General features: G+C 35.1%; 3 protein-coding genes across 16 annotated transcripts in view; 1 reads left to right on the plus strand and 2 right to left on the minus strand.

Annotated features, from left to right (window-relative positions):
• Nucleotides 1-24,605, plus strand: part of CASK (calcium/calmodulin dependent serine protein kinase) — a 223,562-nt gene that overhangs the window by 109,045 nt on the left and 89,912 nt on the right. For all 14 annotated transcript variants that reach the window (XM_074904895.1, XM_074904924.1, XM_074904905.1 and 11 more), the window contains exon 6: nucleotides 19,170-19,272. In XM_074904895.1, coding sequence (XP_074760996.1) covers nucleotides 19,170-19,272 — 103 coding nt within the window. The remainder of the gene's footprint in view (nucleotides 1-19,169; nucleotides 19,273-24,605) is intronic.
• Nucleotides 1,824-4,240, minus strand: GPR82 (G protein-coupled receptor 82). The gene is made up of 2 exons (XM_074929514.1): nucleotides 4,118-4,240; nucleotides 1,824-2,891 (listed from the first exon to the last, which is right to left on the minus strand). Exon 2 carries the CDS (start codon nucleotides 2,856-2,858, stop codon nucleotides 1,824-1,826), a length of 1,035 nt encoding a protein of 344 aa, XP_074785615.1. The 5' UTR covers nucleotides 2,859-2,891; nucleotides 4,118-4,240.
• On the minus strand, nucleotides 14,168-17,313 carry GPR34 (G protein-coupled receptor 34). Its single transcript, XM_074929527.1, has 2 exons — nucleotides 17,248-17,313; nucleotides 14,168-15,467 (listed from the first exon to the last, which is right to left on the minus strand). The coding sequence occupies exon 2, from the start codon at nucleotides 15,443-15,445 to the stop codon at nucleotides 14,303-14,305; it is 1,143 nt and encodes a 380-aa protein (XP_074785628.1). The 5' UTR covers nucleotides 15,446-15,467; nucleotides 17,248-17,313; the 3' UTR covers nucleotides 14,168-14,302.

Raw genomic sequence — 24,605 nt, forward strand, 5'->3', positions numbered from 1 at the left:
GTCATGGAACTCAGTAGCAGGGTTGAGAAGACAGCATTGCTCACTACATTTTATTGTGACGTTTTGGGTGAGTGATGGGATTTCTCAGACTACCTAGTATTTTATAGCACTGCTTACACTCATTTAAAATGCTCTTGATCTCCGTTGCAGAGAAGATTGTACAAGGGAAAAGACCATTATGTAGTCTTAAGTGTCTTCTACAGAAAAGTTTCAAAATAGTTGAAATATCTGCTTACGTCATCATGATATTCTAACTTCTGTAGTTTAAGAAAAAAAACAAAAAAACCCCAACCACAAAATCTCCTGTTCTGCACTGCTGTCATACTGTTAAAGATCATTAAATGTTTATCATTTAATATATTTTGTATACCAGTAAATAATAAATATTTGTGCCTTCCTAATTAAACCATAGAATTTACTGCACAAAACTAGACTAGGAGTATGGAAATTTCAGTGATTTGTTTTGTTGGGGGGTTTTTAATCATTAGTACCAGAGGTTAGAAATAACTGCATGTATACATTTCATCCTTTTTTTTATCTTCACTGAATATTATTGTATATTCAGATACATAGCAGTTTTGCAGATTCCTTGTGCTTTATACACTCTTCTATAAACGGTATGGATTTAAACATTGCTGTGAAGGAGATGCCTTCTGAAGCAGCATGTGTTAATCGACATTTAAAGTGGAATAAGTATGTAGCATGTTTGGGTTAAGTACAGTGTCCTGAGTACACCAAGGCTACATACCAATAGGGGAGCCACTGCCTCAGCTGTTGAGCATGACTGCCATGAATAAGACTGCAAGAAAAAGGATTCCTGATGAAGCTACAGAGCATGTATATAATCCATTCTTCTCAAATTCTGAGTAAAAACCTAGGCCACAAGAGTTTCTCTTCATCAGTGGATACTTCACCCCTGCAGCTTATAAATCACCATCAGAACTTCCTCTTCAGAGTCACCCTGTTGCAGTTGTAAAGTCAGTAATACTGTAGCCATGTCAGAGCAGGGTGATAAATTGAATCTTAGACTTGAGCTTTCTGCTATTTTAGTACAAAGCTGTAGTAGAGTTTTTTCTGTGAAGGCTCAAATACAAAAATGTGCATAATTTCTTAACACAGTTTTTTACTTCTAAAAAAACAGTTACTGTAACAAAACCCTAATGTAATGAATATAGTTAGAGTAAATAACAGTATTCTTCAGTAACTTTAGAATAAGATGTCATCAAGAACTTTTCTTTATGCACTAAAGAGTTTTAGCATCTCATGATGCATTTCCCATTAAAAAAAAAAAAAAAAATCAACCTTCTACCCAAGGAATCTACCCTTCTACTCCTGAAGAAAAAATACATGTTAATCTTGAATGTGTTTTGTAGCTCTTAAGCCTTTGATACATGGTTCAGTCATTCCAGAGAAAATGTCTGTGCTCTGTTCAGCCTTTTTTATAAAGGAAACTCATGTCCAAAACCTAGGACTCCTTTATTGATGATAAAAAAGAACAGCGTTCTCAATTTCAGCCTAGTTTCTGCCTTCTTCCTTGATTATTTAGGTACCAAACAATGTCCATGGATGACATAAAATGTCTTTTGCATTGCATGAATAAAGGGGTATTAGTGAGTTTACTGTATAAATTACTTGGATTCATTTGAATATACACATCGGATTTATTATGACTAATGTTGACGTAGCAAGCAAGAACATTTTAAAAGTACAAGTAATATGTTAGCATTTTATTTAAATATTTACCATTTCATATCAAAGTGGTTATAGGTAGTTAAAATTAGTTTATTGTTACTTAGATTTTACTAAAATATTTCCCTATTTCTTCACATTTCGGGAGTCTCTTCAGTGAAAATACCAGCTTTACGTTTGTGGTGTTCTGGTGTGGATTTTGTAAACAGGCCATACAGACTTTTCTTAAATGTTTTATCTAGCAGAAGGGTTATAACTGGATCTAAACTACTCTTAGCAGCAGCCAGACAAGTAAGGAAATTTTTTATTTCCACTAGATAGTTTAACCTTGGGCAGTCATCATTTGTAAGCAGTACATAAAAAATTGGCCTAAAAATATGATATGGAAGAAAGCAGACAGTTAATATCATCTGGATGACAAAAATGTTTCTTTTCACTGTACTGTAAATTAGATGTTTTTCTCCAATGCAGGTATTTTTTTGTATTTTACTCAGATGTCTGGTAAGAGAATAGTATGAAAACAAAACTGTCATAAAAGATACAAAAAAACATGCAGTGGCAAAAGAAGATGCAATCATTGTGGTAAATTCACCAGCTTCTACCTTGATGTTGTAGCATCTGTGAAATTCTTCCATAGCCTTCGCCTGCATATTATATGTTATAGCTATTACCGTTATGCAGAGCACAGTAAGCCATATAATGATGCACAAATATTTGGCAAATTTTGGCTGACGAAACTTTTCAAGTACACATCTGTAAAAGTTTTCATTAACTGCTTGAGAGTATTGTACGTCACAATTTTTCTTCAGTGTTGAATACTGACTTAGAGCAGTTGAACATAAAATTATAATTGTAACATACATACTGACATGCATAATGAGAGTCCCAAGGTGATTTGTTATTCTGCATGCTGTGGAGTCATACGTCCACTGGTACCCTCTTGCAAAATAGGCAGCCAGAAAAGGCATCGTGCTACATATGAGTAAATTTGCAGTGACAAGGTTTGCCAGGTAAATGTATTGTGTTCTTTTTGTGAGTGCTTCCCTTGAAAATATCCAGGCAGCGAGAATATTTCCAAAACTTCCAGCAGGAAATAGGAAAGAGTAGATGACTGGTAGAGCTACAGTAGTAGCTAACGATGGCTGAAGAAGACATGTTGAATTTCTCATTTATACCGGTATTTCTTGAATGAATGGTCAGAGCTGAAACAGAATTAAAATAATTATTCTTCTGTAATGTGCATCTAACATCTCTTCTATTCTTTGTTGTTATCTTAACTGTTCCTCTTTCTCCCCTACTTTTCACTGTCACTACCTGCTGTTTGTCCTCTGGTGTTATCATCTTGTATTTGCATGAGGTTACTGTTTGTGTGTTCTCTTCCACTGAGATTTTTTTGAGGAAAAGTTGGCTGATGTTGAAGCCCAAAGATTTTAGGTGCATAGAATCTAATAATTAAACTGGGAAACAGAAGGTTGAAGCTAGGGTGTGACAATAACTTGTTGGTCTTGGTTTATTTCTCAATCTTCTGGAACATCTGTAACCTGCTTTGGAAACTGATTCTAGACTATTTTAAGTTAAATAAGCAAAATAAGTGCAAAGTATTACTTTAATTGCAGAAATGCAAAAGAGTATCCTCTGGACTCTGTACCTCCATTTAAGTATAAATTAAACTCTTCATGATGCAGGCATCTGGCTAGATACATTTATTTTGTGCTGATGTCTGTATTTAATGTCACTTTGTTCAGAGCTCTAATCTTAGATGTACATTTTGAATAAGCAATTAAATCTGGATTTTTAAACATATGAAATGGGTGCTGAAAACGTCAATATTTTTATTTTTTTCAAGTTCAGTTTTTAATCCTTTTTTCAATTTCGAGACTGACAATAAGAAATCAAAGCTTTATACAATGACTCTACATAAAACCTGGCATTTCAGCTTACTAACCTGTAGTGAAGAGAAATCCTATTGTCCAGACACTATTTTACTGAAGTATCATAGTTATCTTTTGTTCCATATAAAGTCACGTGGAAAAAATAACAGATTTCAGACTTACAGACGTAATATTTTTTTAAAACAGCTGTAAGCAAATGAACTCAGATATCAAAGAAGTTTCTGTGTAGTTATGATAAAAGGCCCAGACACCAAGCTGACTAGATAGCAAAAAGTTGTAAAAGTCACATTTAAAAATTATGCTGTAGGCCATGTTTGACAACTTGCAAATTAAACTAACTTTTATAGCTGTGGCATTTTAGTGTACACTAAGTCCTATATGGATTGTGAACCAAAATGTATTAAATTCTTTTATTACAGTGAATTAAATTCACAAAGTAATTGTTGAATTCAGTCATTTAGAAGTCTAATGATCATTTTTGTGTCAATGACCAAATTTTGTCAGGTGAAACAAAGTAGTAGTAGTTTTAAGCTTACCTATATGCAGGCTGCAGGCACCTTCCTTTGCAGAGAGGAAATTTTTTCTGTCTGCTATCTTTTTTGTCTCCACTGCTGCAATGAAAAGGATGATACTTGAATCTGGAAAGTACAGTTAAGAACAATATCTCTCTGACATAAGTAGGTTTTCAGAATGTCCACTTTTCTTTTACAATGTCAAAAAGTGGCTAGGCATTTAAAGTTCAGACAAGATGATGTTGTCTGTGCAAAAAAGACTTTGAAATTAGGTCAGGATGCAGCTCCATTAGAAGAATAAAAAGAACGAGATACTGTGGAATAATGGTTGTAACTGTCCTTTGGTCATGTAGGTATGGCACAGAAACACCTTACAATCATTTATATAGTGCTTTCCTCTTTTGGGGGTAGAGGGATTGTTAGTTTCGTTCTCTTTAGGACTGCCCACTTTGCAGGGGTGGGGGGAAGTTGCTACTTTATATATGAAAATTTGTATTTTCAATGATATTTAACTGTTCTTCAGGTCCAAGATCTGTCATAAAGCTGACTGTCTATTCCTGAAACCCCTGTGCAGTAATACTGTATCCATATCTGTCCCCATACAAGTGACCAAATGAACACACCTCATATGTTTAGTCAGGTGACAGACTCTGTGGAAGCAATTTACAGCTGATGCATTCTAGGCATCAGTTGGGGAAAACTGACTCTGTATCCAAGAAATAGTCTTTTATACAAATCATCCAGAAGTGTCCACAGCAAAGGTTTGATCACAGATCAGTCAAACTCTGTTTAGCTCTAAGAGCTTGAGACTCTTGAATTTCCTTCTGTCTGATACATCTGTGGTTGTCAGATATGGCTTTTCAACAGCTGTAAGCTCCTTTACGAGAATAGAGGAGGTACTGTATAAAAACTTCTGCAATTTTGGTAAGGTTCTTGTTTTGTTAGTTTTGCTTTATGTTTAAACACACTGTGAGAATCCACCCCAGTGATCTACTATCAATTTTATTGTTCAGTTTCATTATTATTTTTTTCTTTTTTTGCTAAAATGATGGACATGTATGCTGGCCTCCTATTTAGACTACGTAGTTGACATAATTTAAGATTAAATTTAAGTGAGGGAAACTTGCTGTGCATTAGTAGTAATTTGTAAAGCTGTAATTAGTTCACATGTACTTTAATTCTTGTTCCTGTTAGATTTAGTTATAACTTGTTTTTATTTTTTTCCACTTTTGAATGGATAGTTATATTAAAATTTGTTCTAACAGAGTCTTGTGTTAAATATTCAATAGTTTAAGTAGTCTTACAAGTCCTTCTTACTGTGGTGTTCCATCCAGATTTACACACAAGAATGCATATCCTAAAAATTTGCTAAGAGGAGACATGCCAAAAAATAGTGTGAGCAATTCCAGTTAGTAGGGGTTTTAAAAATTATTAGTATTGTTATTGTTGTTGTTATTACTAGGTTGGTTATTAACTGTAGCCTGTATTGTTTATAATTCAGTGACCATAACTTGCTGTAGGAAGAGATAATGCTATATTTTTTTTCTGATTTACTGTGTGATAATAGATTATTATAGTGAATCACAGTCTATCAGACTTCGTTTTGGAACTGATTAGTGAGATGAGTAACAAAGGAATGGGATATTATAAATTAAAATGACAAACCAACCCTAGAAACACTGTTACAATTGGTTCTAAGCTGTAATAAGCACTTTCATTATTTTAGTGGACTGTTTCCATTTACCTAACTTATAAATGGCATGTTTTATCTAAAATATATTTGATGATATTGAAATGGTGCAAGGGCATCTTTTGTGCAATTCACTCTTCTTCATAATGACCTTCACATGCATTCTTCACCTCAGTTATTTATATTTTCTGTATTCTTAAACTATGATCACTTTCTAATTTATACATTACTTGATTTTATATGCCAGTAGGCAGCATATGTTGCATTTTGCCATTGTATGCAATTTATTTTGTGGTCCAAAAGCACAAAACCAGGGAAATTCCCAGTGGTGAAAGGTATTTCAATTAACTATGTATAACCCATACCTAGCATGCTATGTAATACAATCATATGACAAAGTGATCCACTCGCAGGCTGCCTGGCCACTTTCTCTCCCCTCTGCCTGCTTGAGGTGATAGAAGACAGCCCAGTCAACCTCATAGCTCCTTGTGCCTGTCACAGACCAAAGGGAGAACTGGCCTCTTCCTGCTGTACAACAGAGTATATAATGTGTTGGCATCAAGTTGCACCTTGTAAGATGGAGGAAGGCAGCAGCTCGGTTACGTCTGGCTCCTGTAGCATTCCTGGCTCTGTCTGCACTGTGCAAGGCTCAAGAGATGCACTCAGTGTCTGCATCTTGAAGGATGGAAGGCAACTGCTGAGAATAAGGCACAGAAAAAAGTGTGCAACCCTGGATATGGCTATTATGGTTCTGAGGATGAATCACACTGAATAAATTTATAGCATTCACCAAACATACAGCAGCCTTTAACTTGAGATTTAATTTCATGTTCTTGGAATTTGATCTACTGTACGGCATTTAATACCAAGATAAGTCTCTAAGATGCAGCAGCTACTACACAAATGTAATCCATAATTTCTTTCCAAAAAAATCATTTTCCAAGCAGCTTGCCTAGAACTTTAACTTTTGATGATTAGTTTTGTTGAGAATTTTTTTTCATTAAACATTAGAAGTTTCTTTGACAGATGTAGTACACAATAACCATTTTCAGTTGGACATCTGTATAAGCTTTCCTTGCAGGAGTAACGCAGAAGTGCGCAGCTCTTCTCCTGACTTGACAGAATGAGGATTTTAGCTATATTCAGTATATGTATTTAATATGGTAAGAAGTGCTTATCAAAGCAAAATTATCTAAGCTCATGTTTAAATGTAGTCTAGTTGAGTCGAGCACTATGCTGAATCAGTGAAGATAAAGTATTTGGCAGGTTTGAACTGGATCTGTGTTTGCTGTTTGTTAATGATACATTTTCAGCAGTTTTAGAACTGCCCTTGTGGTTCAGAAAAATAGACCCAGACTAAAAGTGCTTATGTTGTTTGATGAATTATATGTGTATGCAGTATAACTCTCTGGCATCCTTATGGACATGGAAATGGGGATATATTGCACTAATAGCTTCAATTCCTTCATTGTCATAAAATATGAAACGTTAGGTGTTTCAGAGGCTCCAGGTAGTTGTTTTACATAGACAAAACACAAGCAAAACAATGTCTTTTAGGCAGGAAAACTTAGCTCAAGGTTGACAGTACTGACAAAAATAATCTTCCAACATTTTTATATTTCAGATCTTTAATGCTAAATACTTTGTATTTTTTCCCCAATTACATTCTTTCTGCAGCTCCCAAAGGTCTCTTTAACTGTATTTGCTTCTAAAAAAATAGTGGCTGTGTATTGATCATGATAATTTTTACTTCTAGCTTCAGAAATAATTTTTTAATGTGAAAATTTTGTTGATCATCATAGTCAAATAGGAAGCTTTATCTGTGTTTTTCTGCATCTTGTTTTTTTCCAAGTTAAATATGTTTGTGTATAACAGGTCTTTGGTTTTTCCAGGTTCTTCTTAATCTTCTGTGAAAATGAAAAATAACAAAGCAAAAATAAAAACCTAAAATGTGGCAGTAAAAGCAAAACTGATGCTTAAATGATAGATTCTGTTGGCTGAAGGCTGGGGAGTTCTGACTGCAAAATTAATTCCTTGCTGATAAAGGACATTTCTATACCCCCTGCCAAAAATGATCCTGTCCTTTCATCAGACATGTAATTTGTTGTTAACCATGCTTAACTTCTTTACCTAGTGAGAAATTTTGTGGAAGCAGTAAGAAAGTATATTTTTCTTTTTAAAGCAGTTACTTAAGTCTATGTTTTGTCAGTTCTCTGAAGAAGCTGGCCTTGCTTTGTAGTAAGTGCAAAGCTGTAGTACCCCTCTCTGTATGCAAACTTAAAGGAACCAGAACTCACAAGCCGTTTACAGACAAAAGCAAGGTAACTTTTACAGGTAGCGTGTACCAGAATATATTATTATCGTGGTATATTTTAAATATTCAACTTGTTAAAACATAGGTTTATAAGTAAACCCTAGCTTTTTTTTCTCCTCATTTTGTTTCTCACTTTGCAGTACTACAATACACAATTAACTGTTTCTCTGCCATTCATGTTCTTGTTTCTACACTTTCCACTCTAACTGTGCAGTTTGAATGTTAAGGATTTTTCCAGCTTCATCCCTGCCCCCTAATTATTCTCACTCTCCGTGGGATGGCAAAGAGAATCGGAAGGGTAAAAGTGCAAAAGCTTGTTTATAATTTCTGTTTCTTCCCCCTCCTGTTCTTGTGGCTGCTCTGCTGCAGAACAGGCTGCTGCTTCTGATGCTTCCTTCTGCTCCCTCTAACAGGCTCTGGTCAAATCTGTTGTTATCTCGAACCATTTGAGCCCCACATTGGGTGTCAAAAAGGGTGTTTGTGGTTTAATCCCATGAGGCAGCTAAGCCACAAGCAGCTGCTTGCTTACTCCCTCTCCAGGGGGTAGGGGGTGAGAATTGGTAAGGTAAAAGTGAGAAAACTCATGGTTTAAGATAAAGAGAGTTTAAAGAAAAGAAAAAAGAGGGGGGGAGGGTATAAGAAAAAACTGAGAAAAACAAATGATACAGAAAACCCCAAATGCTCATCCCCAGCTGACAGATGCCCAACCAGTTCCTGAGAAATGGCAGGGCTGGCAAACTGCCTCCCTGGCTTTTATTGCTGAGCACGAGGTCATATGGCATGGGATATCCCTTTGGTCACTTGGGGTCAGCTGTCCCAGCTGTGTCCCCTCCCAAATTCTCATGCACCTCCAGCCTGCTTGTTGGTGGGGTGGTGTGAGAAGAAGAAAACGCCTTGACGCTGCGCAAGCACTGTTCCCCGATAACTAAAACCTCCCAGTATTATCAACATTGTTTTCATCACAAACCCAAACATAGCCCCATACTAGCTACTGTGAAGAAATTTAACTCTATCCCAGTCAGAAGCAGTGTACAGCTGTTTACTCAAACCAGGTGCACTTTGATATGTTTATGATTCAAGTTGTAAACTTGTATCTGGCAAACAGTTTTGTTTCTTGACTTAACGTTTTCATTTTAAGGAATATATGTGTGACAATGTTGCTGTTAATGTATTTATCAAGTCTAAAAAGTATAGAAGTGACTAGCCAGCGTGTATATTTGATACGCATTTTGTAACTAGAGTTTATTCCAAGGAAGAATATGCGCTTCTTTTTACATAGCAAAAAAGTGACATTTTGATAGGCCAACTGAAATTTGAGGATGTATTCTAGATTTGAATAAGAAGGAAAATGAGGTTCATGAGGGTTATGTGGAGATGTGCATTGAGTTAGTCTCTACTTAGAGAAAGAAGAACAAATAGAATGATTTACATGTTGAAATTAATCTGAAAACTCAACTAATTGCTGTGGTTGGCCCTGGTAGTGCTTAGGAAGCACTGCTAAGATGACAAGTAAAAGACACTATTAAAGTGAATAATTATATGGTCATTTGACATGTCACAGTGTAACTTTCATGAGACCTCCCAAGATGCTTCAGGACTTTGTTCTTCAGTAACATTGTCTTGCAGAGCCTGGTGTTTTACTCTCAAATTTGGGAAAATGTATGGCAGAAAAAAATGTAAGAATTCAATATTTTTTTTAAATAGTAAATATACCTGCTTTTGGGTTTTGGTCAGTAGTAATTGTTTCCTACATGACAATGCTGTCTAGTTTCAGATCTCTTTCTGAGCCAGTTGATACATCCGGCCTTTAACATCTTGAAGCACTGATTCAAATCATTGTGGAAATTCATAACTATTTTCACTTGTCTGGTTGCTTTCTGGGGTTCTTTTTTTGTTCTAACTGCTACTCCCTTAATGTCACACTCTGTCAAAGATCATATAGTCATACCTGTTCCTTTCTGCACCATACCTGCTGTTACAGATTTGTGCTTCCTTTCAGATTTTCATTTTTTGAGTTGAAGAGTTGATTTAATGTAGTCTGTATAGAATCTGTATCATATAAGTTACACGGTAGCACAATGATGATTTCTCGGGTTTTTTTCTCTGAAATTTAATAACAATCTGTTTGCTCTTTTACCGATGTTGAACAGAGTTATATCTTGAACTTTTTTTAGGTTTCACTACCCTGAATAATTGTGTGTTGTTTGAAAACTTTGTCATTTCCTTACTTTCAGTCATTCCAGATTGTAGTGTTAAACATGTCTGTAAATTTATCTATTTGCAGATTCTTGGGAAATGTCACAAAGAAAATGACTATGTATTTTTAAGCCTCCTTTCCAATTTTTAACCAGTTCTAAAACAAGAATCAACAGCTAACATCCTAGGGTTTGTTAGAGCCTTTAGTATGTGACATTGCTGAAGTCCCAACTACACCATATCACCTTTATCCCAGTGCTTCTCAAGTCTTCCAGAAGGCTCCTCTGTTATTGATTTTCTGTTACTTGACTTCCCTCAAACAAATCTATTTCCCTAGGGTACCTTATACAATCAAGCTTGCACAATTTAATTTGTCTTTAAAGGTGCTATGGATTTGCCTAATACAAACATAGTGTAGCTCCTGAAATCTGTTTAAATTATTTGGGTTATATTTGCTGTTTGTGTGCAGAGGCTGGTTTAAGCAATAGATTAACCTGTATTGTAATGCTTTTGAAACATTTTAATGTGCAGCATGTAGTCCTGGGCAAGTGTTAGTTACTCTTTGATATTTCTTCTAAAATGGTTTGTTCTGAAACCTTGTCTGCTGATACTGTGCATGTCTTGGTGCTCATTCTCTACAATCTGCAAAGAATAGCTATCATGTAGAACACACCTGATCAGTGCAAATAGGTTTGGGTGTTTAAGACTTTCCTCTTGAAGAAAATACTGACTAGATTTCACTGTTAAAATTATTAAAAACAAAAAGTCCACATAATACTATTCATATGAACTAAAATCTTGAACTTGTATTGCATGACCGTTTTCTTGTTGTCCTTTTATGTATTTAGTTGCTCACAAAATAATACTATAGTAACCAAGTAAATGTTACATAATTTACAAAAGTATGTCCAGAATAACAAGGTGGTCTTTTTTTGTCCTGTAGAACACATTCCTTTTTGACTTTGGCTTTAAAAGTCAACTTCGTTTGTAGCATTGAAGCCCTGTACTATTACTTGATCTTCTGAAGAGATCCGAGTCTATTTTTGTAATTGTGCAATGTCCATGAATTGCAATACTTGTAAATGAAAATTTTGGTTTAAACTGAACATTTTCTTCAAAAGAATTTTAGAATTCAAACTTTGTTCAAGCCATACGGTGTCATAGAATCATCGGATGGTTTGGATTGGAAGGGACCTTACAGGTAATCTTGTCCAATTCCCCCTGCCATGGGCCAGAGACACCTTCCACTAGACCAGGTTGCTCCAAGCCCCGTCCAACCTGGCCTTGAACACTGCCAGGGAGGGGACATCCACACCTTCTCTGGGCAACCTATTCCAGTGCCTCACCACCATCACAGTAAAGAATTTCTGCCTAATATCTAACTTGAATCTACCCTGTTTCAGCTTAAAACCATTACCCCTCATCCTATCACTACACTCCCTGATAAAGAGTCCCTCCCCATCTTAACTGTAGGCCTCCTTTAAGTACTGGAAGGCCACTATAAGGTCTCAAGGTCTGCCTGGAGCCTTTTTTTCTCCATGTTGAACCACCCCAACTCTCTCTCTCTGCCCTCACAGGGGATGTGCTCCAGCCCCCTGATCATCTTTGTGGCCTCCTCTGGACCCGCTTGAGCAGGTCCGTGCGCTTCTTATGCGGGTGGCCCCAGAGCTGGACACAGCCCCACAGCAGGTGGGGTCTCACAAGAGCAGCGTAGAGGGGGACAGTCCCCTCCCTCGACCTGCTGGCAACACTTCTCTTGATGCAGCCCAGGCTGCAGTTGGCTTTCTGGGCTGTGAGTGCACATTGCTGGCTCACAGTCAGTTTTCCATCCACTAATACCCCCAAGTCCTTCTCTGCAGGGCTGCTCTCAATCCGCTTATTTCCCAGCCTTGGGATTGCCCCAACCCATGTGCAGGACCCTGCACTTGGCCTTATTGAACTTCACGAGATTTGCATGGATGTCATTCATGTCCATCCTGTCCCACCTTCCACGTGCCCCCAGCCTGGTGATCAGTGTCATCAATCAGTTACAGCAGAAGAAATATAGGCAAATAATGATGAGATAATTTATATATCTTATGAAATGATGGTTTATAAACTCCACTAGGTTTACCACCATTGATGTAACTACGTAGAGAACTACTATACTGCATAGAAGAATTGCAGAGGACAAGGAACCTTGCAGTGTACAAACACAAAGCCAAGACAGTTCTTGCTTCAGCGCACATATAATAGGATGACAAGATAATATATAAAAGATCATGAAAAAATATAATGCAATTATTGTGAGAATCAATCAGAAATTATTGTACAAATACCTTAATTGTAGGTTGAAACTGTTAAAAAATTTAGTTACCATTGTATTTTTATGAAAATTACATGTTTGTTGGAATCACTCTCTTCAAGATTAAGAAACCTCAGCCTTTTTTGTTAAAAAAAAAAACCAAAATACACTGGCTAGTCATTGTAATTTTTTTAACATGTTTATACCCAGTTTCACCAAAATTGAATGATGTAAAATCACATTAAAATGAAACTAGATTTATATCTAGTAGACATGAAGTGTTATGTTTACTTTGCTCAGTAAGAGTTTTATAAGTAGCTTCTGTAAAATGAGGATATTATACACAACTAGTAAAAATCCACAAATTTTGACACAGATTTGGCATAAAATGTCACATGTTCCATCAGAGGAGTTACTGATAGTCATATTAAAACCAACTACTTTACACCATCTTACCTGAGCAATATTGCTTGTATGTGTTCACAATAGTAAATTTTATGGAGCTTAACATCTAGTGTCTAATTCATTCACCTTTCTGGCCTGTCATGGCAGACATTTAAATTGTTCTTGGTATAACTGCCTCTAGTCATCTTTGGGTCAACCAACCACCTTCAGCTCCCTGTTTTTTTAAACAATGTTACAGTTTGAAATTTTTGTTTGTGCCTAAATACATAAACCTGTTTGGTTTTAATCTGAGAATATAGTTGTATCTATGGGACATTGCTGTTACATTGCCATTTACATAGCATCAGCAATTATCAAGATTATTTTAATTATGTGAAAAGACACCTGTACCAGGGGGGAAGTGTGCAGTTGAAATGCATGGCTTTGGAAATCTGTAAGTGGACCAGTGACTGCACCTGAGCTAAAATGAGAGCTGATGTGTTAGGTGTTCACGAGAGCCAGTTTTTCTATTCTGCTCATTATGCCTGATCAATTCTGTGAGTTTATTTTCCTTGTTGATCTACTTTTTGTAACTGCAGTCACCAAATTTGTCAGAGTTTGAAGGAAACCTTAGGTAACTGAAAATACCAGTATGACATCTTTCCTTCAGTAATTTCTGCTTTCCCAGATGCATTGCTTACTGTTCCTCACATGTTTGACCTTGACTTTCATTAAAAAGTTGAGAATATAATAAGGGTCTTAGGAGGCTTGCATATTTTAATTTTGCTGTTTAATAAAACCAAATGTACCTTCTGTAATTATAACTGAATTAATGGTAGTTGTATTATCAACTTCATTTTTAAGCCATATATGTTGCTAAATTCAGAAATATTTTCTTGGAAAAAATACTTCTATAAATGTAGTTAAAATGCTCATCTCTGAAACCTGTTAAAACACAGAAGTACATAAAATCTTTCATGGTTTATATAGCTCTTTTGAATAGGACATAATTCATCTATTACTTACATACACAAGTTGGTAATATTAATGTCTATACACAAGATTCCTTATACAGGTTCAAGCCAGTTCGTGGAGGTCTCCTTACAGAGTTAGTGTTCTAGTTTAGACCAACAGAAGAAGTCTGAGGACTTCCTATCTCGTTTTCTTAAACAAGAGCAAAATACTTCTGAAAAGTAACTTCTCATTTCACAAACAGAAGTAATACTTCTCATTTTTTAACAGGAAGAAAGACGCAGGATTAGTAGCTCTACAGTATAGCATTTGGTAATCTTAAATTGATGTCCTCGAGTGACAGAGATAAACCAGTATGCATTCAGATAATCAAATCAAAGACTTCTTCTTTAAAGAACTTGAGTGAGGAGTGGTGGTAGATAATCTCTCTTGTGTATATTGTCCAAGTTTTATTTCTGAAGTGCTTTCCAGAGTTAGGCCTGAATCTCCGTGAATTTTTCTGCAAATAAGTTGGAATACCGTCTTACGGACACTTCTGGACATTAGGAAATACATAACTGGGTCCAAGCAGCTGTTAAAAGATGAAAATATGAGCATCACCTCATTGCATTTGTGAATTATTTCCTTCCAATAACAAGATGGGTTTTGTAACTGTGATGTAATGTAGGCAAACCGGAACATGTGGTAAGGAACAAAACAGATGGTGAAAATAATGAGCACAATGAAGGAATTTCTTGCTGTCTGGGTATATTTTCCTGCATTGGGAAAATTTGCTCTTTTCCTTGAAATTTTCAGAAGGTTCTTGGCAATTTTAACATACGAGAGTATCAGAAGGAAAAAAACGATCCAAAAAATTATTACAGTAATGTAATTTAAAATTGCTTCTGTCTTTGCATTTTGTTTATTTCTGTAATGAAAGCACATAGTAGAATTGCTGTCCCCACTCTTAAAGAAAGATGGTGCAACTACTATTATAAATCCTGTTAGTGCAAGTGCCCACACCATGCAACATATACGTATGCTTCGTGTAGTAGTTAACATTTTAGGACGCTTCACAGACTTATTTATTTTTATATAACGATCTAGACTAATTAGTCCCAACAGTACTATACTAATATACATGTTCATATAAAATAGAGTTCCTACAATCTTGCATAAAATTAGTCCAAACATCCAGGTGTTTTTGGTAACATGATAGAGTATTCGGAAGGGAAGACAGAAGATCAGCAGAAGGTCTGCAACAGCTACGTTTAGCAAGTAAACTTGGATGGAATTCCTTTTCTGATGAATGCACAGGAAAGCAAACAGGGCTATAATATTTCCAACCAATCCAACGACAAAAATAATAGAGTAAAAAACTATCAAAGCAAATGACAATGAGTTGTCATCCAAGGGACAACTGGCATTGTTTTGAATTTCTGAGGCATTTATGGCTAGGTTAGTGTGGTTACTCCAGAAGGCTTCCTTGTGTGGAATAAGGGACAGTACATCAGCTGAAGCTGCAGCCATCATTTCTGAGGATTTTTTAGCTGTTCTGTAGGGATGTAAAGAGAAATTTTAAGAATTAAATTGCCATTGGATCATTTTCATATTTGCTCACTATGTTGTGTACAGTTTGGTGGGATATAAACATAAAAGGCAATAACTAAAAAAAAAAAAAAGTAAATGCATCAAAGTATCACTGTAGCTGAGTAGGACTTTCAGCTGGATATCATGATACAATCTAAGTCTAGAATAATCAAGTTCCCTGTTTTTCTTCGCTTGAATTAGGCAAGAACAGATGGTACAGAGTACTCACACAGATAAAAATTTTAGTAATTACATTTTTATTACTGTCTTATGTTGTTTTAAAAATCAACTATTATGTTTTGCTGCAAACTTCAGAAATTTTTTTAAATTTTTTGTTTTATCTATAAGTACGAGGGGGTTTTTTTTAAGTTCAGATGTTAGAATTAGCCTTTCTAATTAATTAAGATGCAAGAACAGGTAAGTATAGGTAAGTGAACTATTCTCAGTGTTGATACAAACTACATAGTAATATATCCAAACAATTCTAAACTCATCAGTATTAATTTTAAATAAGTACCCGGGATCTCTCACATGCAAATCACTAGTTTTCAATTAGAAAAGCAATTGTTAATTAATATTTATCTGGCTATGTAATCTGTTATAAGTAACACTGTGAGTCAGTACTATTGCAGTAGCTTGGTTTTGATAATTTATATCTTCATGTAAACTTAAGTATTTTTTTTCTTTCCTGACTATTCACAAATCAATATTATGCAAATAAACCCATATTAGCTGGAAACTACATTAATGCAGTAACAGACTGTTTTCACATCTTCCTTGTTTTCATTGCTTCATTTAAAAGTTTTTAATTTCACTAAGCTTATTTTTGACTAGGAAGTTACAATCTGTAAAATAAAAGTCAGCCTTGACCAAAGAAGGAAAACCAAAAAAGTGTGTGGTTAGGAGAGCATAATCACAATGAGTTGTTTAGAGAGACGTTTAAGACTGATCAGTAACGTTACAACTTTTGTTTTCAATTTATGTTTCATAGTGAGGAAAGAGTCCATAAATAATTTTATTTAGAATTTGTTTTAAAGGGGCAAGGTTTTTTCCTCTAATCTCATAAAAACTTCAGAATTGGTTTTGGTACTCTGAACTTGGTTGTCCAACAGTAACAAGAAATTAACGACAACAACAAAACACTGACATATACATAACTTTAGTTTGTCATTTGCGTGCTAGGTTTTAAAAATGCAAATTTACATTTAAATGTGTGGTATGGCAGTGAAAATGACAGCACTTCAGGTAAAATTCTTAGTAAGACCTAATGTACATATAAATCTGATTGGCTGACCTTACGATTGCATTAAATTTGTACAATATATGAGCAGTTTCAAAAATATTTCTGTTTTCATATTTGCCATTTCATATTTTATGGGCAAGAAGTAATTTTGAAAGTTTGATTTTAAAATGTGATGCTTTCAAATATATCTTGAAATCTCTCTACTAGTATAATCTCTTGTTTCTGTTGCTTTTCTATAAAAATGCTTGACATCGTGACTTGCATAAGTAGTGACAAGTTTTAGGTCAATGAGGGAGAGAAAAAAAAATTGATTGCACTGCAGCAAAACACTAGAAACACAACTTTTTGCAATCAGAAGTTTTGTCATGTGTAAGCAAGCAGGCATACTTAAACTTAGATATATTTAAGAAAGGGAATGATAGTCAGTAGTACCTTTGCAGTTAAGAGAAATTTTAAGAGACATTTGTTTTACTATAGCTTAGGTATAAAAGAAACCACTTACCATTTATATGTTAAGAACTTCTGCTAGTTTTCAAAACTGCTGGTGAAGACAGAGAGGACTAACATGCAAGTCCTCTTATTAGAAAGCTAAAGCACCAGCTTCTCTATGAAAGTGATGAGAATCAGCTGACACAGTACAATTAACAACAAGAGGAAGTTTAGCTAGTGTTGCAACTGTTTTTTTAAAATACATTTTTAAATAGCAAAACTCACTTTATTGAAAAAAATCAATTTTGCTGTTAGTTTGGGCTTTGCTGGAAGAGGTTCTATGATAAAATTTTCACTGAGTTTCACTCTGAATTGGATATTTGGATTTTTTTTTTCTCAGAAACTTTGCTTCTGGTGAGCAGTGTCAGCGGCTTCCTTTTTTGATGACAATTTTTGATAATAATAATGTTACCTGTGTTCTTTTTAATACTGTTAAGGAAACAGTATCATTTTTTCAAAGGTAGGGTAAAGACAAATCAACACCACAGTGAAATGATACATTTTGTTTATGTTGGGGTGGTTCTCCCATCTACCTTCCTCCTTGTCTGGGATTAGAAATTTGAGGTTGGTCTTTTTCCCTCAAAATGACAGTGATGGGAGAATATGAAAGTGCACAAAGTGTGCAGTTTAACAGTTTCAGTAAGACAGAAGTGAAATACAATATGCAGTGATAATACCACCTGGTAATACTATTTTAAATAAGATGTAAGGGATTTTAAAGTACATTTATAAATAGCAAATTTAAAATTGGATTATAGAAGTCCTCATGTAAAATAGCCTAAATCTAACAGTCATTGCAAGAACATTGTCTTGGCTTAGTATTCTCCTTAGTATTTGAAATGAGAATTTCCATGTTAATTTTCTTAATATATCATCTGTTTAGGAATCAGCTTTTATGGAATTCTGCAGATTTCAGTTAGAATTATAAACATGCATTCTTACTGGAAGGTGCTTGTTCTCATACAATTGAAACTTTTAAAATGAAAATGTTTGTGGTTACAGATGGATGACTTTACAAGTAGTCAAACTGAGCTTGTTTTAGCTCCTTTGCACTATTTCGAGTTCCTAGTATTGTAATTTAAGCTGTAATGTATTTTTAAGAATCTATATATAAATTTGACATTCTTCCTTTTAAATAATATGGTTGACTGCAAAAGGAGGCTTCAGATAAATGCAGGATGTTGTTCTATATCAAAAGAAGTAGTTTAGCTGTGTGTATTAAATACTAATTTGTGTTCTAATAGATTTTGTCTGTATGTTGTTTCCTCCTACACCAGCCAGAATCCATCCAAATAGTTGTCTATTATTCCATTTTTATATGTTACACCTCACTCTTATTAGTGGAAAGACTGGAAAATCAAAGGTATGAATGACAGTGCCTGGAATCCAGTTTAGAGACCTAAACAATTTCCTCCCTCACTAGAATATTTATTAGAAACATCACAGGGAGGGTCCTTTTCTTACCTGCAGCTGCAAAGTGATCAGTGAATTAACTCTGTGATTAAGGCCCAAACCAGTGTTTTATGTTCACTGTGTGAAGGACAAGATCCCACAAAGTATATCACAGGCAGGATATTTCTGCTGGAGAATTGAAACAGTGTAAGGCTAATGAGTGAACAGTAAAAAGAAAAAGTAATACTAGGTAAGAAATTATAGGTGTTGATTTTTATCTCCATTTTATTATCATTTCACTCTGTGTTCCTTGTGAGTTCTGTTAAGTCCTGAAGGGATTTTTCTGGACCTGGGACAGTTGAAAGGGAAGTCAATGAAGAAAGAGGAGTCTATGCCAGGAAAAAAACATCTGAAATTAAGAAATTATTTCCAAAAACCCCCCAAATTCTAGTTTTTGTTTGCAAATCTATGAAAATAAGTTCTAAAAAGCAGATTGTATTTCTCTAATAATATAATAACTTGTCTGGGTTTTTGTCTTTTCAGCCACACTGTGTACTGCTTGCCTCAAAAGAGAATTCAGCCCCAGTAAAGCTTGGTGGCTTTGGGGTAGCAATTCAATTAGGAGAGTCTGGGCTAGTTGCTGGAGGTAAGAAATTTTCCTTTGAAGTTACAAAATATTATGCATGTTGTACTGCAGAGTTCTGTTCTTCTGACACAGCCTGGCCTACAAAACAAGAGTTCAAAAATTTCACTAAAGGCTTTGTGCACACAGTGAAGCGAAATTGCTAGTGGAATTTAACATTGCTGTGCATACATATACTGAGTATTAAATTCCTCTAAATGTTACTCAATAGGAGTTTACGCTCATTTGAGCAAAATAAAATTGGAAAAAGCGAAGAATTTTCCACTTGAATACAATTTTTGGCATAATTCTTCCATGCTTGACAAAGCAAATCAAATAAAAATGCCATCAGGATTTAAATGTATGTCAAAGTAATTGAGTAAGGACTTACTACAGTATCGTCAATACTCCCTTACATTTCTCAGGTAATTTCTGCCAGAATGCTATGCTGTTTAAGAGCAAAATCTTAGTAGTGTGACTTTCATGTGACTCTTTTCTGTGTTTTAATATTTCATTGTAATTATTGCATAAGACATCAATAGCTTGATACGTATGTATATTTTTTGACTATGTGTTTTGCTTTCTGTGGATTTTATTTCCTCTAGCTGCCTTCCATATTGTTCCAGACAATAGGGTTATGCTTTAATCAGCCTGCACAGATGAAGACCCAATCAATTTTCTGATGCTTTCAGAGTAGGAGACCACAACAAAAGATTTTGTTAGTTTTAATATTTTTCTTCAAAACCAGTAACTTACTCTCAGTACCATGCTTCTTTAAAAATTCAGATTTCCTGATCTAATTACTTCAAGGTCTACGTCAATTTGGCTTTTATACGCTCTTTACATTAAAAAGTAAATCTAATATAAACATACCAACTGCTTCCATTCCCTTCCAGATACCACTAATGCCCTGGAAATATCCAAGTATCTTATCTAGAGACCTCAATATATCTTGTCAAGGAAAATACCCATTCAGTTAAGCTACTATTGTTTCCTCAATAAAAAGATTGCTCCTTTCTTTACTTTTCCTGTGTTTCTCATTTTCTGTACCTCAGCCACTGATTTTTTTAGTGATACTTCCTACACTTTTCTTTTTGATTCTCTCATTTTTCTTATTTATATTCTCACTGAGCAACTTTATCTATTTCTTCTGTTTCAGCTACTCTTCTGGATATAGTCAGATACAGTGTACTTTATTTCAGACTACTAGCTGTCTCCCAAGAAACCTCAGGTTCAACTTGGAAGAAAAATCCTGCATTTTTCCCCAGATTTGTCATGTCCTTCCCCTCCTGTTACCATTCACTGTTCTGCAATCCCACTCATCATTCATGTGCTCAGCCTCCATCAGTTCTGGTCTGGTTTTTCCTTTTCTATATTTTCATTTGATTCTGGCTCCATTTGCAGTACTTAGAGAAGCTTCTTTCTTAGGCCTCATCAGTATAATATTTCTCTGTATCTTTTGCCTCATCCATGTCAACTTCTGCCATATCAGTCTGCCTTCATGGTTATTTTCCTCTCAACTCTCATTTCCAATTTGTGGCCTTTTCATTAGCATTTGTTACTTTCAGCTTCCCATTCCTCTCACTTTCAGGGATACCCTGAGACTTCCATTTCATTTATATACCATGGAAGGTTTCAGTTCTACTACTTGTCTCAAGCTTCCTCCTCGACAGACTCCTTAGGTCTTTCTTCTCATTTTCCTTTTCAGTCTTTATACCACAAACTACATCTGTTACCTGGAAATTCTTTTCCCTTTTGAGTCCTACCTGAAGGCATATTACTAGACAGTCCCCTACACAGCACTTGCAAGCTTTTATTTCTTCAACTTTACAATATCACCCCATATGTGTTATATGAAAGTTAACAATGCTGACTGTTTGAACTGGGCTATACATTTCTTGTAAAAAAAGTTGTTCATCTGCACGTTTAAATAAGTTATCCATATGCTCTATGGATGTTTCATTTTCTAATAATGATAAATTATGGGCACTACTTATTTTTCAGTTGTCTCCTAAATGAAATAGAAACTTTCCTTATAGAGAAGTTTTAGCAACATAATAACAAACCTGTTCACCTTCACATTCTTTTTCTAATTTTTAGTGAAAAAAACTGATTCAGCTTAACATAGTCAATTATTTCCCTTTCAGCATGACAATTCCTGTATTTGATGGTTAACACATCAAAAAATAAACTTTCTATTAAACAGAAGCTATTATGGCATTAAGGTTCTCTTACTGGCCTAAAACCCCTTGTGCTCCTACTACATTTTAGTGTTCAGTACACCTTAAAATTTTTACAATAGTGAAAACACACTGCCTTATGCTTACAGAAAGTGCAATACCTGCTAATCTTTCTGTATCTCTGTAATGTGTATTATCACAGTACCCTACCAGAATATACTCTTTTACTAGTGTAAATCCCTATGTACATGACCCTGGTGTTCAAGAACAGAAATCTTTTTATCTATCTTTATTTTATGTTGCTTGGAGTAGTTTATCTTTTAAGCAAGTAAACAACAGCTTTCCATTAGAAAAATCATGTCAACATTGAAAGTAATATACCTATAGTAAAGTTCAACTGATAGGACTCTTCCCTTGATCTTGCGTAAAAAGCCAGCCATTATTCGAAAGCTCTTCAGTATCTACGATGATCGCTCTCTTTTGTCTTAGTATTTTTCCTGCTAAAATAGGAGTTGCTATATCTAAAACATTCAGGGGTTACCAGTGTTCTAGAAATTTTTTCCTCGCTTTCATGCATTTGCCTTTGTGCCTTTTTGCTTACCTTTTTACACTGACACATCTGTGACTGGCAAGCCCAGATTGTGTGTAGCCCCAGGAGAACACAAATAGAAGGGAATTTTCTCCCTCAAAGTCTTCAAAGCCTGCCTTCTAGGGCACAGATTTTGCTTTGTTAGGGACTACAGAATTTTTTTAACTCAACAAAAGAAATCTTTTTTCCTATGTCTTTAAATTGTTGGGGGGGGGAAGGGGAATTTTTGTAATAAACTATTCCCAGATAGATATTGAAAATAGACCAGTCCCAATCTTTTGATGTAAGTCCAAAGATAGACTTCTGTTGTTTAGAAGGATTATAATGACAGTGTTCTTTCAAGCAGATAGAGGGTTATTTAACAGAAGTGTAAGGGAGCTCATGATAACAAGCTATGACGTCATATTAGGTACCATTAATGAAAATGTGTGTGGAATAGATCTTAGGAACATGACTGTATTTCATCAGGTAATAACCCAGTCAGGTTTCTTTTTAAGAGTTTAATTATTATTAAGTACAAAAAAATATATATAGCCATAATTCATTTTTCACAAGACCAGAAGGGAAAATGTAACAAAACACTTTTTGTTCCACTATGTTTGCCCATAAACTGCAATGCAACGAATAAGAGGCATGTGTCATCTCCTGAGTTACAGGAAATTGTTTTCATGAGTTACCAATCTCTGAAGGTCTCTTCTTGCTGTTCTTATGATCAGAAAATTTTGCTAAGTGTATTCATTTGAAGCATTGCAGTAGGTACTTCAAGATGGAATTCTGGCAATATAGGCAGTAGTTACAGATCATCATAATTTATAAGTGAACTCTTTTATAAAACTGGATATAGACAGGAAACAGGCCATGTTTACATAATTATAATGCAGCTGGAGTAGTGGAACTCTGGGAAGTCAAGTGATTTAATAGAGCAATCTCACATTATGTGATCTCTATCTTTTTCCTTGAACAGATTTTCTTTCAGAATGTGGTATGAATTGTCACAATATTTTCTTAGATAAATGTGACATCAGATTTATCAGATATGAAATATCTTGGATGCTAGATTTTGGGATTTTTAGCTAGTATATGGTATAAAAGTCCGAAGGAACAAAAACCATTGAGTCCACAAGTGGTATTTCCTCTACTTAATCTACTTATTTTATCCTGGTTTCAACTAGTGCAAAATATGATAACTATATAGACCTAAATGGTATGAAATTCTATACTAACTGCCAAGTCTTATCTATGGATAGTTAACTGCTTTTCACTTTTTACCTTTAGCAACAAAATTTCACAGGTACCATGATGCTAATCTAGTCCAGTATTGATTTTTATGTATTGGTTAGCTCCCCTAAGTTGCTTCAGAATCCTATAGTATCTCAGAGTTATCCTAACACAGCTGTCATCATCTTACCAGAAAACATCTTATATATTCTTAATAGAAGTACAACACATAAGTATCAAGTGTTCTTGGTTGTTAGCTAGCCTTTTAGCAAAGGAAGGCATTACCATAAATTACCCTGCAAATAAGACTATGGAATTGGGGAGGGAATGGTGTCTTTTAAGTTCCTTATTTTTGTTTTGTTTCTATCAGTGTAAAAATGATCATAGAATCATAGAAAGGTTTGGGTTGGAAAGGACCTTTAAAGGTCACCTAGTCCAATGTCCCTGCTATGAGCAGGGGCATCTTCAGCTAGATCAGGTTGCTTAAAGCCCTGCCCAACCTGACCTTGAATGTTTCCAGGGGTGTTGCATCTACCACTTCTCTGGGCAACCTGTTCCAGTCTTTCACCAAACTGGATCTTCTTGGTGGTTTTATATACACCAGTTTAATAATCACATTTTTGAAATGTTGTTTTTCTACACTGCATAAACATTTTTTCCTTTTCATCATCAGTGAATGATACAGCAAATCCTTTTTTTTTGTTTTCCTCAGAGAGGGAAATGTTTGTAAGCTGAGGTCCTACTAGTATTATTCTTCCACTTAAATAATAGTGTTTCTTTCCCCTGCAAAACAAGAGCACTATTTCACTCTCCTCCCCCCTAAAATAAAAATATGTGAGCCTCTTCAAAGATTTGTCTCTCACAGGCTTTGTTTTATTTAAAAGATACAACTGTGGTTTACTGTCTCTCAGAAATTCCACTTCACATCTGGGTCAATGTAAGAGTGCTTACAGGAGGCTATTGTGTTTAAAAGTCAATTTAGGTTTACTTTCTCCATCATAGTGTTATGGCTGAAAAGGCCATTGAATCAATTATAATTTGTCTGGTTAACATGTGATCTTTGCTTTGTTTATTTTTTGGACACAAATATCCAGTGACCAGCTGTCTGCTGATGCATCTTTTAAAATACATTTTCTTCAGACACTCTTCTGTGCTGAAGCTGAATTGCCTTTTTTTTGTTGTTTTTAAATCTATTCATCTTCTCTGTACACCTGCATTAAACATCTCTATTGTCTGGAGTAATGTGGAAAGGAATTAAAAGTATTAAGGTATTGATCTATCTGATCTGTTGTGTGTGATTCTTCAATTCCTTCCACATTATTCTGGACATCCCACTCTTTTAGAAACTCCTTAATTTATGAACATATTTC

Source organism: Athene noctua, chromosome 1 (genome assembly GCF_965140245.1).
Source record: "Athene noctua chromosome 1, bAthNoc1.hap1.1, whole genome shotgun sequence".
In the NCBI taxonomy this organism is placed as follows: Eukaryota; Metazoa; Chordata; class Aves; order Strigiformes; family Strigidae; genus Athene; species Athene noctua.